At 36.0% G+C, this 15,759-nt stretch overlaps 1 protein-coding gene across 2 annotated transcripts in view; it reads left to right on the top strand.

Moving 5' to 3' along the window:
• Window positions 1–3,531: 3,531 nt before the first annotated feature.
• Window positions 3,532–15,759, top strand: part of ANAPC4 (anaphase promoting complex subunit 4) — a 42,282-nt gene continuing 30,054 nt past the window's right edge. Inside the window, exons 1-7 of one of the 2 annotated variants that reach the window (XM_069068960.1) lie at window positions 3,532–3,623; window positions 3,751–3,873; window positions 8,003–8,108; window positions 13,176–13,308; window positions 14,525–14,599; window positions 14,739–14,765; window positions 14,852–14,896. In XM_069068960.1, coding sequence (XP_068925061.1) covers window positions 3,766–3,873; window positions 8,003–8,108; window positions 13,176–13,308; window positions 14,525–14,599; window positions 14,739–14,765; window positions 14,852–14,896 — 494 coding nt within the window. In that variant the 5' untranslated portion in view covers window positions 3,532–3,623; window positions 3,751–3,765. Of the gene's footprint in view, window positions 3,624–3,750; window positions 3,874–8,002; window positions 8,109–13,175; window positions 13,309–14,524; window positions 14,600–14,710; window positions 14,766–14,851; window positions 14,897–15,759 lie in introns of those variants that run through there. The other variant, XM_069068967.1, reaches the window with a different exon arrangement.

Raw genomic sequence — 15,759 nt, 5'->3', positions numbered from 1 at the left:
AGATAGATAGATAGATAGATAGATAGATAGATAGATAGATAGACAGATAAAGCTAACAAGGATTTTACAAATGTCATTGTGAGGGCTTCTCTTTTATATTCAAGGATCCTGACTCCATTCTACTGTTATGGGAGAAATATCACTTCTGAGTTCATGGGGTAAGTTACTGCTGCTGAAATAAATCTACCATAACGCAGAAATTATAAAGGTAAAAACCTTGTTTTATTACATTTAAGCACTGGTTCAGGACTTTAAAAAAAATAACCCTGAACAAAGATTAGGGCTCTAACAAGGCTTTTTATAGACAAAGTTACATAAGAGAGACAGAGAAATAATTCTTTTTACATATAGCAATCTCATACATCCTCTTAAGCCATAAAAATTAAAAAATATACATGTGTAAATGTATACATATATTCATAATCCTATGCTTTGTGCAAGGTTGTAAAATTTAAATTCAGTTAAGCAGGATTATATTCTTATATATCACCTAAGGAAACAAACCTAGTTAAACAGACTCTACAGGTAAACTAAATTAGGTTATAAATTAAACCACATTTAAAGGGTTTTGAAATGGGCTGATTGAGAGGGGAGATTTACATGCCTATAGTCAAGTGAATTCTCTCCCAAATGAGATAAGTCATATTATGTGCAGAAGCCTTGACTCCCTTTTTCTGCATCTTCTCTGAGGAATGTTTCAAGCTTTAAGTAAAATTTCACATTTCGTGTAGTACTGAGACCCTAACCCAAATTGACTACTTGGAGACCTCTCAAAGTGAAGATAGAAAGATTTATCTGAATCTCGTGAGAAGCGGCCGGTCTAGTCTCCAGAACAGCACCAAGAGAGAGGAGGCTGCTGTACAGAAGCTAAAGCTGGGTTAAATAAGCAAGGGTTACAAATGTTAACATAATTATTACTAATGAGGCTCTAATCTTGTTGGATAATATACATAATACATGAAGTCTATTACACAAGTGCAGTAACAACCTTAGAATACTGGACCCCTTTTCAGTCTATTTGATAAATTCTTATCTAGACTTGAGGGTCTCAAGGCTACTGTCTATTCCTTGATTGGTCAAATCCACCTGCTGCTGCCAGCTCCTTCCATTCTTCATTATTTTTAGTATTATCTAGGAGTTTTTGTCTGAGAACCAGGGTCTGAGCTTCTTCCCAAGGTTACTGCCTGTCTCCCTCTTATCAGTAGTCTTGTTCAGCAATTCTTGCAGTTCTATAGAAACTTAACCCTTTTATGGCAAGCTAGGTGAAGGGGGGAGGGGGCTGACTAGGGCAACTATATAGAAAGATTTTTAAAGTTTCAAAATCACATAATTTCTAGAAAAATGGAAACTTAGGCCTAAGGCCTAAGGACCTACTTACTATAACAGTCTCTGAGAAACCACATTTTTACCTTTCCCATACAACATATTATGGGATAGATTTCAGCCTGCTCAAAAATAATCTAACTAGGAGAAACAGTCCTGACTCCCCTCCCCCCAAAAAAATTAATAAAAGGAAGTAAAACATTTTTAAATTCTCATAACATTATGCACAGATGCTTCACATGTCAGTACTAAGTTTAACCCCTTGACTACCAAAACAAATATTAAGAATAAAACTGACAATTCTTGTCAATGACCTTAACTATTTTAAATTCTCATATATTTTCCGCACTGTTGCAACTCCTGCATTGTCATGTAAATAGTCCTAGAAGCCTCACAACTCCTGTTGATTGTTTAATTTGGGGGAAGCAGATTGATTCTGACATAACCACAAAACTTTCTCCTTTCCTGCAAGAAACCTCACTCACCATGGCAAATCTTCCCTAAAGTGCTTTGTGTTGTTTATCACCTCAAAATAGTAAACTAAGATTCTGGTCCCAACTTCCTGCTTCCCCTTTTGGAAGAAATTCAGGTCTCCCTTGGGAGGGGCGGGGGAAGAGGCTAGAGATTTCTATTCTGACTCCCTTCAAGCCACATGGCACCCTCATGGTACATATGATACATTAATTTATACATATTATACATACATTAAACTTATTGTTGATGTGTCTAATCCAATTAAGTCTTTTGGTAAAGTCCACATTACTTCAATAGAACATTTTCTTGACTTGGGTTTCTTAAGCTGGGGTCTTTGAGATAGACCTCCTCCACCAAGAATCCATGGATTAGATTTCAGGGAGTCCCTGAAATTGGATGGGGGAAAATTACATCTTTATTTCAATATATTTGCCTTTATTTCAATATATTTGCTCTCCTTTATACTTTATGTACTTAATACATTTAAAAACCTTCTATAAAGGATCCATAGATTTTACTGAACTACCAAAGGTTTTCATGACACAAAAAAGGTTAAGAACCCCTGCACTAGAATAACACAGTATTTCTAATCCCCTTACTTACCGGTGGTAGTTAACAAAAGCAATCTACTTAGGTAATGTGGTAGCTAACCAGTTGTATGGAATTTCCAAAAGGAATATATTGTCAGTTCATATACTGATTGTTATTTTGGGAAAAGCACATCTTTCAGCAGATTTATAGGTACACAATAGTTCTCAACACTTTGTGAGTTTGACATGTAAGGCATTCAACATTTAATATTGAATGGTGGCATAATTCACTCATTCAATAAACATTTATTAAGTATCCACTATGAGCCAGGAACTGTGCTAAACCCCAGGTATACAAAAAGAAGCAAAAGAAAGTCCCTGCCCTCAGGGAGCTTACAAACTAAAGAGGGAGATAAAGCCAAGTATATTCGGGAACTATTGGAAATAATTAACAGAGGGAAGGTACTGGAATTGAGCGGGGTTGGGGAAGTCTTCCTGTAGGAGGTGGGCTTTTAGTTGGAACTTAAAGGAAGTCAAGGAGGTCATTAATAGAGAACAGCGAGCAGTTTTAGGAAAACCAGGTCTTCCTTTTTAAGAGTGATGGAGTGACCTACAGTCACCCTTTTAGAAAATATGGGGTTGCCCGCCTTATGCTGAAACCCCACTTAAAATCCTGGTTTGCAGTTTGCCCTTTTCAGTGCATCTGGAAGGAGGACCTGTTTCAGTTTTTTTAAAATAAGCCATTAAAACATAAAAACTTCCCTACAGCTGGAAACGCTAATGAGAAGGAATCCAAAGCTCATCCTTGCGTTTCCAGGTGGGAGGGTGCAAAAATGAAATAGCGAAAAAAAAACTTTTCTAACGCAAGAAAGAGTTCTTCGCCTGGAGCTCATGAACTTTCTAGAAAACATGTTTTATTAACTATTTCAATATATTTGGCTTCCTTTGGAAATAAGAGATTTCACACAATGCACTGTTTTTCACCATGCAAGGTTTGTAAGAATGAGTCTTCCGGCCACCAGGGGCGCTGTTTCGTCTGCTGTTTGACTATAAGCTCCACGAGAGTAAGGACCGAACCTCCTCTAAAGAGCTGTACACAGGCTGGTGAGTGTAAAGGAGCAGAACCCTATCCGACTGTCCGCCACAGGAGGCCACGGCGACAGCCCAGCTCGGGTACGCGCGCGGGAATCGGGCGTGCGCGCGCCCGGCGCTCGGGCAGGAAGTCCCAACCCCGGAAGTGCCTCTCGAGGCCCGCCGGCTGCCGTGGCTAGCTCCGATTCTGAGAGAACCTGCCCGGTAATGCGGCTGCGCGGGAGACTGGGGGCGGGGCCGGGAGGCGGCTGCCGGGAGTCTATTGAGAAGCCAGGTGGGCGGGAGAGGGGAAACCGGGGTCCAGTTTGAAGAGTGGGATTTGTCATTGCAGGACCACCTTCCCACGATGCCGGCCTTCCGACAGGTGGGGGAGAAGCAGCTGCCTCAGGAGATCATTTTCATGGCCTGGTCTCCCAAGAGGGACCTCATTGCCTTAGCCAACAAAGTGGGGGAGGTAAGTGAAAGGGAGGGATGCCCCCTCCTGCCAACAGCGCCCCACCTCCCTTCGCCTCCCCGGGCCTCAGTTTCCCCCTCCAGCTCTGAGTCTCTCATGATACTCCAGAGCTACTCTGTGGAGAAGGGGCTTCGCTAGGCTCTGGGAGGAGCACAAAAGAATATCATTAATTCATGAATATCGTTATAACACTTTCCTCACAATAATCCAGTGAAGAAGCTTCTGAAATACTTCACAAAAATAAACATTGATGTAGACGACAAAAAGTTCTCCCTTTTTTCTTTAGAAAGCGAATTTGCTTTATTTTTTTCCATTTGAGAATTCTTTCATATAAAAAGAGCTAATACAGTCATATATTAAAACGGAGAAACAATAGGTACTGAAATGGAAGAACGAGCAAAATGTGCCACCAATGACCTCATAATTGTGTAATTTTGGTTTCCCATCTAAGTTAAAGTATTTTCCAAAAATTCAACAATATATAAAAAGGTTGCACATTACACTTTTTGCTTGCCCTTTAAAATATCTGCATGGAAAGACAAAGGAAAGGCCAAAAAAAGCCCCTTTCCCTATTCAAGGCATGAGATTAAAAGATTATGTTATCAGCTTTGTAGATGAAGAAACTGAGTCAGCAAGCATCTGAAGTGCTAAAGAGAAAGATAAAAAACAGCCCTGACTTTGCCTCAAACAAGTGAAGTGACTTACCCAGTGTAACATAGCAAATACTTGGCAGAATTATAGTTAGATCCCAGATGCAAAAAGGTTCTGGTGTTTTGGTGGGGATGATGCTGGAACAGGGAAGAGAGTTAGAGAAGGTTTTCCAACTAGGCCTTAATGAATTTTTAGGAGTTCATTTGGTAAAGAAAGATGTTGGGGAAGGGCATTCCATAATTAAGAGAAGAGAATGAGTGAAAGCAGGGGGTATGTGTGGAAAAATTGAGTAAGTCATTTTGTGGGACTATAGAATGTCCCACTGGTTTTGTAGTAAAAAAAAACTTGGTTGGGTTTATATCTCATTTCTATGAACACTTACTACCTATGTGATCTTGAATAAGCCCTTCTCACTTTTTGGTGTCTCAGTTTGCTCAGTCACCCATCTTCATGCCTTTGCACACGTCAGACCTGGGATGAACTTCCTTCTCATTTCTGCCTGTTGGAGTTGCTTCAAGATTCAGATCAAGGACTTCTACATGTAGCTTTTTCTTATCCTCCTAGATGCTAGTGCCGCCTTGTACCTCATTCTTTATGTATTATGGATATATTTATATGTATACATTTTGTCTCCCTCATTTAAATGTAAGCTTTTTGAGGGCTGGGACTAAAGTTCCACTTTTGTTTTTATATCTTCTATGTGTAGCTCAGTGTCTCATGTGCATAATGCTTAATAAAGGATCCTTGACTGATAGCTTTAAATCTTATAAGCCTATGAGTATGTGAAGGGGAGTAGTGTGACATGAGTCTGGAAAGGTAGGCTACTTATAGTGAGAACTACATTATGGAGGATCTTGGGCATTTTTTGACCTGTGATTTCATCTGTGTAAGGAATTTGAGGAAATTTCCTCCACCAGTACTGATGGGCAATTCTGAGGTGCTGAGAGGTTAATTGATTTCATGGTTATGCAACTGTTATATGTCAGAGATAGTAATTGAACCTGAATCTTTTTGACTCAATAGGGCAACTTTGGAGAATTTTAATTAGGGTGATGGACAGAGTGAAACGGGGAGACAAATGCTAGAGGTATTGAAGAACCCTTAAATATGTATATCATATATATGTAAGCCTTGAGCATAGAGATCATTTTATTCTTTATATTTGTAGTCCTAGCACCTAACATAGTGTCTAGCACATAGTAGTAAATACTTGTTGAATGATTTTTAGCAAACTGGATGTCTAGAGACATTTCAAACAAAGCACATCAAAAATGTGTTTTCCTTTTCCCCAAATCCATCCTTCTTCCCAGCTTCTTAGTTTCTGTCAAAGGCATCACCATTCTTTCAGTCTCCTGTGTTTGCAACCTTGACTTTTCGTAACCTTGCCCCATCTTGTCTTTCCAGCCACATTGTACATTACTTCCTGTCCACCCTCTGGGATCTGGCCAAACTGACCTTCTCTCTGTTCTTTATACATGATATTCCATATCTCATCTGCATACCTTTGCACTCACTAGCTGTCCCCAGTGATTAAGAAAGAAATGTAATGCATTTCTTCCCCATCTCCACCTCACAAAATCCTTCTCTTTCTTCAAAATGTAGCTTAAAAACCTCTTACATCACGAAGCTTTTTTTAATCCTCTCAACAGCTAATGCCATTGCTCTTAAACTACCTTATAGCTAATTACTTTTTATTTATTCTCTTTATCTTTACTTATTTTATACTTATATGTATCCACATCGTCAGATTATAAATGCTGTCGGAATAGGGATTATTTCATTTATTGTGTTTGTATCCCTAGTACCATGCCCAGTCTATAGTAGGTGCTTAATGAATACTTATTGATCGATTGATTGTTTTTTTTTTTTATTAAGCAATCGGGGTTAAGTAACTTGCTCAAGGTTACATGGCCAGTTATTTCTGGGTGTGGTGCTGAGTATCTGAGCCCGGATTTGATCCAGGTCATCCCGACACTGGAGCCAGTGCTCTTACTCGCTGTGCTACCTGGCCGCCCCTGGATCGATTGATTTTTACTTGTTAGGGCCCTAGTATCCTACGCCCTAGTTCTTAAATGATCAGCTTTTGGAGGCTAACATTAAATTAGAAAAACTTCCTTTAGATTGAACCCTAATTAACAGGAGCCAAAATGTGACCATTGTATTGTCAAGTTTGGGAGAAGCAGTTAGTAAAAGAGCAGGAATCTGATTTTCTAGAGCATGGGTTATTAAACTTGGTTTAATGAACTTAAAAAATATATTTTGGTAACTACTTTTCCACATTGGTTTCCTTTGTAATTGTATGTATTTTAAGCATTTAAAAACATTATTTTAAGAAGGTTCCATAGATTTCATCTGACTGCCAAGTAGGTCCTTGACACAAACCTGATTAAGAATGGGTGTTATGGTATTACCGTATTCAAGGATGAGTCTAGGGTTGTCAGATTTTCCCAAAATGCACTGATTTCCCTGTCATAAAATAATTCGGATTACTAATATTTATTTCTGCAAAAGCTCTTACCTGAAGTGCTTTCAGAATTAACATTTATTGAAACAGGTGTTTGAGGAAAGCAATGTACTCTGTCTACCTCAAACTAAGGCCATCTGCTGCCAACCTCCTTTTATAACAACTGAGATTATCTTTTTTTATTTTGCAAGGTGTTTTTTTAATTTTTAAAAAATTTTTTCATGCACTACTATTTCTTCAAGAAGTCTCATTTTGCTAATCTGTCACCAACAGAGCCACCTTATGTTGCTTATATGTTGAAGCATATATAATTATTCAGCATGCTAAAATGACTAAAAAATTTTAAATTTCAGTTCCTCTAGATGTAGTGTTAATTGTCATGGACTGAAAAAAGGAATACTTGTATTCCTTTGCATACCCAGCACTAATACTGAAACACATTTACATTTATGATGTTAATTGTTGGCCGCCTAGTGACAAAAAAAGGTTAGATGATTTACAAGGTGCATAATTAGATTTTCTTTTCTTCAGTTTTTTTAAAATGTATTTTTACAATTCTTTCAGGCAGTACTGTCTGTGAACAATTGTGGGTTCTATCCATAGCTAGTAGATGACTTAGAAAATAGGAATTTTAATCTTTATAGCTGGCTTGCTTTAAAATTAAGCTCAAGTTCTATCTTCTGCAGCTATGTTTCTTAGTACCCTATTGCTACGACTACTTAATCTTTGAGATTGCGTTCTCTCTATTCTGTATATATAATTCATGTATATAGCTGCTAACATCTTACTCTCCCATTAGAACGTGAGCTTGAGGACAGGAACAGTGTTTTTGCCTTTCTTTACATCCCTAACACTAATCACAGTATCTGTGAGATAGTAAGCACTTAAAAAGTGCTTAGTGACTGACTGGGTTTATATTTTTTATCTTTTAAAAATGATCTATTTTAAGAATCTGTTTTATACATGTAAAATAGGAAACTTTAAAAAAAATCTGACATTTTGTTTGTTTCTCAGGTTTTACTTCATCGACTAGCAAACTTTCAGCGGGTTTGGAGTTTGCCACCAAATGAAAATACTGGAAAAGAAGTGACATCTTTGGCTTGGAGACCAGATGGAAAAAGTAATAATACTATTATAGAAATTTTTTTTCTTTCACAGAAGCGAGTTTTGGCAAAAACCTTGTTCCAAGAAAGAATTTTATATTCATGCTATGTACTAGAGTTCTTAAATATTACTTATTTGATTCTTTCTAAAATCTGTTTCATGGAACTTTAATCCCTTTCTGCAAAGATATTGCTTAAATGAAATACAATTGAACATATACAAATGTTTTCTTTACCTTTTCTACTTGGCCTTACAGTTTCTTATATTTAGCTTGTTTGTTTGATATTCCCTAGCCTATTCTCTTTTGGATGTTATGGCATTTAGTAGTTATGTATTCTTCAGACTTTATGGCATTTAGTAGTTATGTGGCACATAAGTCTATACCATTGTAAGTACAGCCAGCTCACCTTGTTTCCTTCCTTTTCTTTCCTCCACAAAAAATCCACATTGTGATTTGGAGGTAGCCCTGGGTTTTTGAAGGCCGTATCACTAGAGCCTTGGCTGGTTTTCTGCCAAACTGGAAAGACTTCATATATGTCCCTAAAGACATGTTTTAGCTATTGGAGAACCCAGAGAAGATCACTGGCTTACGGATAACCATTATGTGATAAAGTATTTGTCCATGCTAATTCTGTAAAGAACTTGATAGCATCCTTCAAACCAAGTCAACATTTACTTTGATATTTGATGATTTTAGTTGGAAAGTGAGCACAGGGCAGACCTTTGAAAACTGTAAAATAATGTTTGTGATTAAGAGATGAGAAAAGGCCAAGGCTTTGTAGACTTTCCTACAAATCCTAATTACTTTCTTTAAGCAGATTTGGAAGGCACTGGGAAGGTTAAGTACTAAGCAAAACAAAAGAGAAATTAACTGTATTTTAATACTCAGTTTCTGATGCGGTACTCATTTCTGAGTTAGCTACTATGTATAGTCAGGTCTTGGATTGCTTAGTATAAAGGACCAAATACCAAATTCGGACAAAGATTGAAGATGTGTAGGAGAAAATGTATATAATTGCAGCAGCTCCAACATGATCTCTTTAAATAAGCCATTGGCTTTGAAAAATGGGAAATGGACAGAAGTATTGTCTTCTTGCCACCATTTCTTAGATAAGTTTGACTTAAAAAATAATTGGCCACATTGGAGAAGCAAAAAAAGCATAGAAATCAACAAACATTTGATCTCATTGCTTACCAAGAGATGGCAGACAAGGGCATCTGCGGTTTGGAATATAACCTCATTTACTGAAAACTATGGAAGAATGAAAGAAGATTACAAGCAGTATTGGGTCACAAAATAATGAAAGGCAGTGGAAGAGAAAAAACTTGCTGAAAAAGCTAATGATCAATTAGGCCAAATTATGAGAGTATTCATAGATGAAAGTGGGAGACCTCAAATACATGAAAAGTGACTGTGTATCTGTAGAAATCTGTTCTTATAATTGATCTGACAGTGGAAACTTCACCTTTGAATACTTTCCTCTTCCCCACCACTGTCCAATAGGCTACATGGAGTAGTGGTAAGAGGTCTCAAGAAAATGAAGTTGGGAAGAGCAAATTGTGCCTGTTGAAGTAAGTCTGTGCAGTAGGAGTCTGTGGTGGAACTGGCCCAGTTCTCACAAAAAGCACTTGGGTCACTGCTCCAGAAATCAAGAGGAGAGATTTCTGAAAGAATGATAAAAGATCTGATAGTATTTTAACAAGAAATGTAATTGAGAAGACATCAGTAATTATCTGCCTATACTTTTTCATGTCCATAAAATATGAGAATGGTACAGTGTTGAATGTAGAATAGTGACAGCTGGAATCTTTATAGAGCTATAAGGTATGTAAAGTCCTTAATAGAAACATTATGTCACTTGGTGAACACAGCTCAGTGAGGTAAGTTCTGCAGTTATTGCTATCCTGTTTTATAGATGGTAAAACAGGCTTAGAAAGGTTCAGGGTTACACAAGTAGAACATGTCAAAAATAGGATTCAAACTTACACGTCTTTTCTGACTCTGAGTCTGGCACTTTTTCTGCTGCACTCTGTAGCAACTCCAGGAGTTTCTTGTTGCTTCTTGGATCAAGTGTAAACTCTTCTGTTTACTTTTAAGGCCCTATACAACCTGGTCCCCAACTTATTTTTTCAGTCTCAGTGGACATTATTCTCATTCCCACACTCCAAGGTCCAACCAGATTGGCCTTTTCTTTGTTCCTCACACATGCTGCTGTCATCTCCTTTCTTGGTACCTTTGCAGTGGCCATCCTTAGAAGCCTGGGATGCACTCTTTCCTTACGTCTGCTTCAGAGAGTCCCTTTTTTCTTTGAAGATGCAACCAAGATGTCTTCTGCATGGAGCCTTTCCTTATCCTTCAACTACTAGTGTCCTTTCTCCCAAACAACCTTGCATTTAATTAGTTTGTATTTATGTACTTTATGCTGTATGTATTTATACAACTACTTATTTTCTTCCCTGTGAGAATGTAAACTCCTTATGTGTAAAGATTAGGTTTGTTTTTTTTTAAAGCAGTTGGGGTTAAGTAACTTGCCCAAGTTTACACGGCCAGTTCTTTTTTTGTGTGGGTGTTAAGTATCTGAGGTTGGAACCGATCCTGGGTCCTCCTGACTCCAGGGCCAGCCTCTTACTCACTGCGCCACCTAGCCGCCCCAAGATTAGATTTTTTTGTACTTGTTTCCCCAGTGCCTGACTTATGGTACCTGACACATAATAGACACCTAAAAATATTTGTTGATTATTATGAATGAATGAATGAATGTGTAAGGGCAAAATACAGCCTCAAAGCCTCTTCCCATCAGCTCCCTCTTATGTACTTATTAAGATGATAAAGTTACTTAAATTTTCTTTGATAGTTGAAACCATAGCGATAATTTGTTCAACAATTTTTAAAACTATATTTAGGAAGGCATGAAATGGGTGTGTGTGTGTGTGTGTGTGTGTGTGTGTGTGTGTGTGTGTGTGTGAAAGAGAGAGAGAGACAGAGAGAGAGAGAGAGACTGAGAGACAGAGATTTAAAATCCAAATGGATTTTATGCTGATTATTTTGAGCCCTAAATAGTCTACAGGACTTCATCAGTGAGATCCACAACTACTCAAATGAAATTAGCCTAAAAAATCATATTGGAAAAAAAGCAAATGAAGAATAATCTGGAAAATTATGACATGCAGCATCCCCTTGGTTTAGTCCCTTGGCACCTTTATCTTAAGCAATTCAGATGAGACTCTGAATTGTGCCCATAATTGAATAGGATGAAAGTGAATTGAATAGCATTTGTGTAGTAGGGCTTCTAATAATTATAGTCTGCTCCATGTTACCAAAGCAAATCTTCTAGTTTTCTCTAGTGATGTTATGTGACTACAAATCCTAGAATACAGTAGTCTTGTAAGAATTAAAGTTAAGGGCAACCAAAAGAGCAAAATGGAAAAATAAAACATGGGCACAAATTTACTGTGGTCTATTTATTACCATCAATGATTTACATGGGAGAAGTTCCGTAAATAATGTCATCAAGGACATTTGTGACCAGAGAAGTTTTGTTTATTGTATAGTAATAATAAAATTGTCTGAAGGTTTTTATAAAATTCACAAAACATTAAGAGGTCTAGTAGTATGTTGGCTAGATCCTCTGGAGTATTCCTGTAAGATATTAATGAGAATTGCACAGAATGAGAAGCCATGGATAAATGGCAGAGTAGCCACACTGATAAGATCAGATACATTGAAACACCAAAGAATATCTCTAATTTTTATAGTTGATAAAAATTAACCATCATTAATATCATTTAATATGTTAGTGGTTAGGGTTCTCCCTTGTCCCTTTACACACGTAATTTGACAGATTTTCTTCAACTGCATTTTATTTGTACAGTGGTGCTTGTCTTGTGAAAGAACCATAGAGAAATTAACATGTACTGTTAAATCAAAAAGTTTTATTAATCAGTAAATGAGTATCAAACACTTACTGTGTACAAGGCATTGTACTAAGTGCTAGGGAAACAAAGACTTATGAAAGATCACACAGTTAAGAGTTGGTTAAATAATGAGCAATAGGTTATCACTAAAAAGTTAAATATAACTATGTCAAATAAAGGCTATTTGAGAGTTATTTCAAGTAGTTTGTTTTTAGGAAGGAGAGGCAAGATTTACAAGAACCTTGTACAGATTTGTACATTAGTAAATACTGGATGATATTATCTGAGTCGATATTTGAAATTCAGTGAAATAATTGGACTTATTAAAAATACTTTTTTAGTGACCTATTCAGAGACTGTATGCTGTAAAATTTAATTGTCAAAGAGGAATGTACTTCTGATTCCCATGTTCTCATTTGGTAAAGAAACATAAAGGGTAGAAAATGTATTAAAAACTAGACAGATCAAATTATTTCTTCTAGACTTGTTTATAGATTCCACTATATCTTGGTGATAAAGAGCAGTCATGCAGTAATATATTATTGTTGTTTATCTGTTAAATGCTTTGTGCCAGATGACACACATAGTTTCTAATCTAGGAACTTCTACTATGTCAGATGTTTAATACTGTATATGAAAAGTGTTGGATCTCAAGTGAAAGTTGTAGATATGTAAGTATATATAAATACAAATGTTATGTTAACACTATATATGAAAATGAAGAGGTCGACTTTTAAACCTATAAAAATCATTTATGGACTTTTTTTCCTTTAAAAATTTTTCAAGAGTTTAACATTGCATTAGTATTATAAGGTAGAATTGTTAACTCTAACAATAGCTATAATGAAGATTACAGGATTAAACAGTAGCAAATTAAAAACATTAACTAAGGGGCGGCTAGGTGGCACAGTGAGTAAAGTGCCAGCCCCGGAGTCAGGAGGACCCAAGTTTGGTTCTGACCTCAGACACTTAACACCCACACAAAAAAACTAGCCATGTAACCTTGGGCAAGTTACTTAACCCCAATTGCCCTCCAAAAGGCAATTAAAAAAACAAAACATTAACTATTCAGGATTTTTGAGCCCGAATTCACTTTACTAAGATGTTTTTCGATATGGTTGCATTTTTCTATGTGAATCACTAATATTTGATTGCCTTTTTCTTGTAGTTTTGGCCTTTGGTCTTGCTGACACCAAGAAAGTTATTTTATGTGATGTTGAAAAGCCTGAAAGCTTGCACTCTTTTTCTGTGGATACACCTATTACTTACATGCATTGGATGGAAGTAACTGAAGAAAGCAGGTAGGTCAAGAAATTCTAAAATCTGCATTAATATAAATTCAAAGTACATGTCAAAGGTAACTTTAAATGTAGTTTAAGAGTACCTTTGGGGTCTCTCCATCTTTAACAAAATAGGTTACTTTTTCATAATACTCTACGAAATACTTTTTTTAAGCAACAATGTCTTAAGAACTGTGTGTATGCATATATGTGTATATTTGTGTGTATATGTATAGGTACACACACATATATATGCAAATATATACATGTGCATAAAGTCTGATCATCTCTAAATCATGAAAGAAATTAAAATTACTTTTAAAAATGGAGTACAAGCTATTCCTGACAAGTAATTCTTGTAAATTATTATTTCTAAATATTTAGGAGTTTAGTGTAATTCATTGATTTTTAGAAATTAAAAAAAAACCATTACTTCAGTAGTGATATATACCAATTTATGCATATTATGCTGAAGATTCAGAGCCTTTCAGGATTACTCTAATATTAAATGCGGAACTCCTTGTCAAGTCATTAGCTTGGAAGTTAGTGTGTAAACCACAGAACTGACTGCTAAACCAGCATAATTATAGCAATGTTCTTTAAAACAAACCTTGCTACTTAGAGCTATGATGTGAACTCTTGGATGAGCGTTTAGAATTCCTGAATTAAAATTTCACATCCATAGCAATTTTGTGACCTTAGATAAATCATTTACTTTTACTTTTTAATTTATAAAATGTATACATTTGTCCCCTGCAAAACAAAAGCTGTTTGGAATAAGAAAAATTCTTAATATATTTTTTGTTATATAAAAGCATCCCATCTCATGGAAATGCTGGAGAGTTGTTATAAAAATTGTTGCTTAACCTTACTTATTTTACCTAAATTTTTGTGTTATGTTGATTTTGCCCAAATCAATTTTAGTGATTTTTTTTCATAACATAAATAGTAGCTATAGATGTTTAGAAGTTGGGTAATAGTTCATTTTTACTGTGTAGTATTTATTTTGAACTGAATACTGAAGACATTACATGATTCTCAATGGAGAAAAGATAAGAATATTTTATTATTAATTTATACTGAATATGATGCCAAGATTTTTAAGTTCAAGTCATGACTGCTATTAACTTTGTCTATTTCTCTTTTTTTGAAAGATTAAAGTATTTTTAAATTGTTAAAAAATTAAAATCACATTGTTAGTGTTTAAGAATGTTCTTTTTTTTCCTGTTTCCTGTAGTGTTTTAACATCCTTTTACAATGCTGAGGATGAATCAAATCTCCTCCTGCCTAAACTACCTGCCTTGCCGAAAAAGTAAGAATCAAAGTTGCATAGCTTTGTAACTAGCTGTAATTTTCTTATTAATTTGAAATTCATTATTAATTATGCTATGAAAATATCTTGTTTGTTTTTTTTTCTTTAAAGTATTTTCTAAATTTATATTCTCATTTAGCTATAGCACTACTGCAAAAATTTTTAGGTAAGAGATTTTTTGATATTTTTTCAAGTAATAGAATTATTATTTAGTATAAAAATTGAATTGTAACAATTTTTTTCATATTTTAGTGAAGAAAAATCAGATGAAATTATGAAGCTCTTGGGTGATGTCAGGTAAATTTTTTTGGAAATACCTATGGTGGCAAGTATAGGTTTCTTATATGTAAAATCACTTAATTTGAGAAGGAAGTTTTTTTTTCCCAAATGCTTTATTAACTTCTGATTTACATCATTCGTTTCCACCAGATTTTGAGTTACAAATTTTCTCCCTGTTTTTCCCCTACCCACTGCCCCAAAATAGCAGTCCCACAGGATAGCCCCTCCTCCAATCTGCTCTCTCCCATATTTTCTCCCATACCCCTTTTGACTTTTCTAGTGGATCTCTATGCCCCAGTGCCTGTATATCTTATTTCCCAATTACATGTAAAATAGTATTAATAATAGTATATATATATATATATATATATATATATATATATATATATATATATTTGAATATTTGATTTCAAAACTTTCAATTCCAGATTCATTCCCTTCCTACCTTGTCACCCACCCTTACTGGGAAGATAAGCAGTTCAGTATAGGTTGTACATGCGTGGCTAATGCAAAACAATAACAGAGTAGATATATTGTAAAAGACTGACTATATTTCCCTCCCTCCTATCCCACTTTCCACTTGTTCTATTCTCTACTTTGATCCTGTCCCTTTTCAAAAGTGAATGCTTCCAACTTCCCTCCCCCTCAGCCTGCCCTCCCTTCCATCATTTCATGCCCCCTCTCATCCCCTTCCCCCGCTACTCTCCTGGAGGGTGAGATACCCTATTTGTTGTGTATTTCATTCCCTCCTCAAGTCAAATTCAATGAGAATAAGGTTGACCCATTCCCTTTTGCCTTCCTATTCTTCCCCTCCATTGTGACCATTTTCCCTTGCCTCTTCTATATGAGATAGTTTACCCCATTCTGTCTCTCCCCATCTC

The sequence above is a fragment of the Petaurus breviceps genome, unplaced genomic scaffold, assembly GCF_028583685.1.
Source record: "Petaurus breviceps papuanus isolate PSGF00001 unplaced genomic scaffold, PetGlider_PUasm1.0 140, whole genome shotgun sequence".
Taxonomy (NCBI): Eukaryota; Metazoa; Chordata; class Mammalia; order Diprotodontia; family Petauridae; genus Petaurus; species Petaurus breviceps.
Note: the sequence above shows the minus strand (reverse complement) of the source record. Positions and strands in the feature narration are given on the sequence as shown.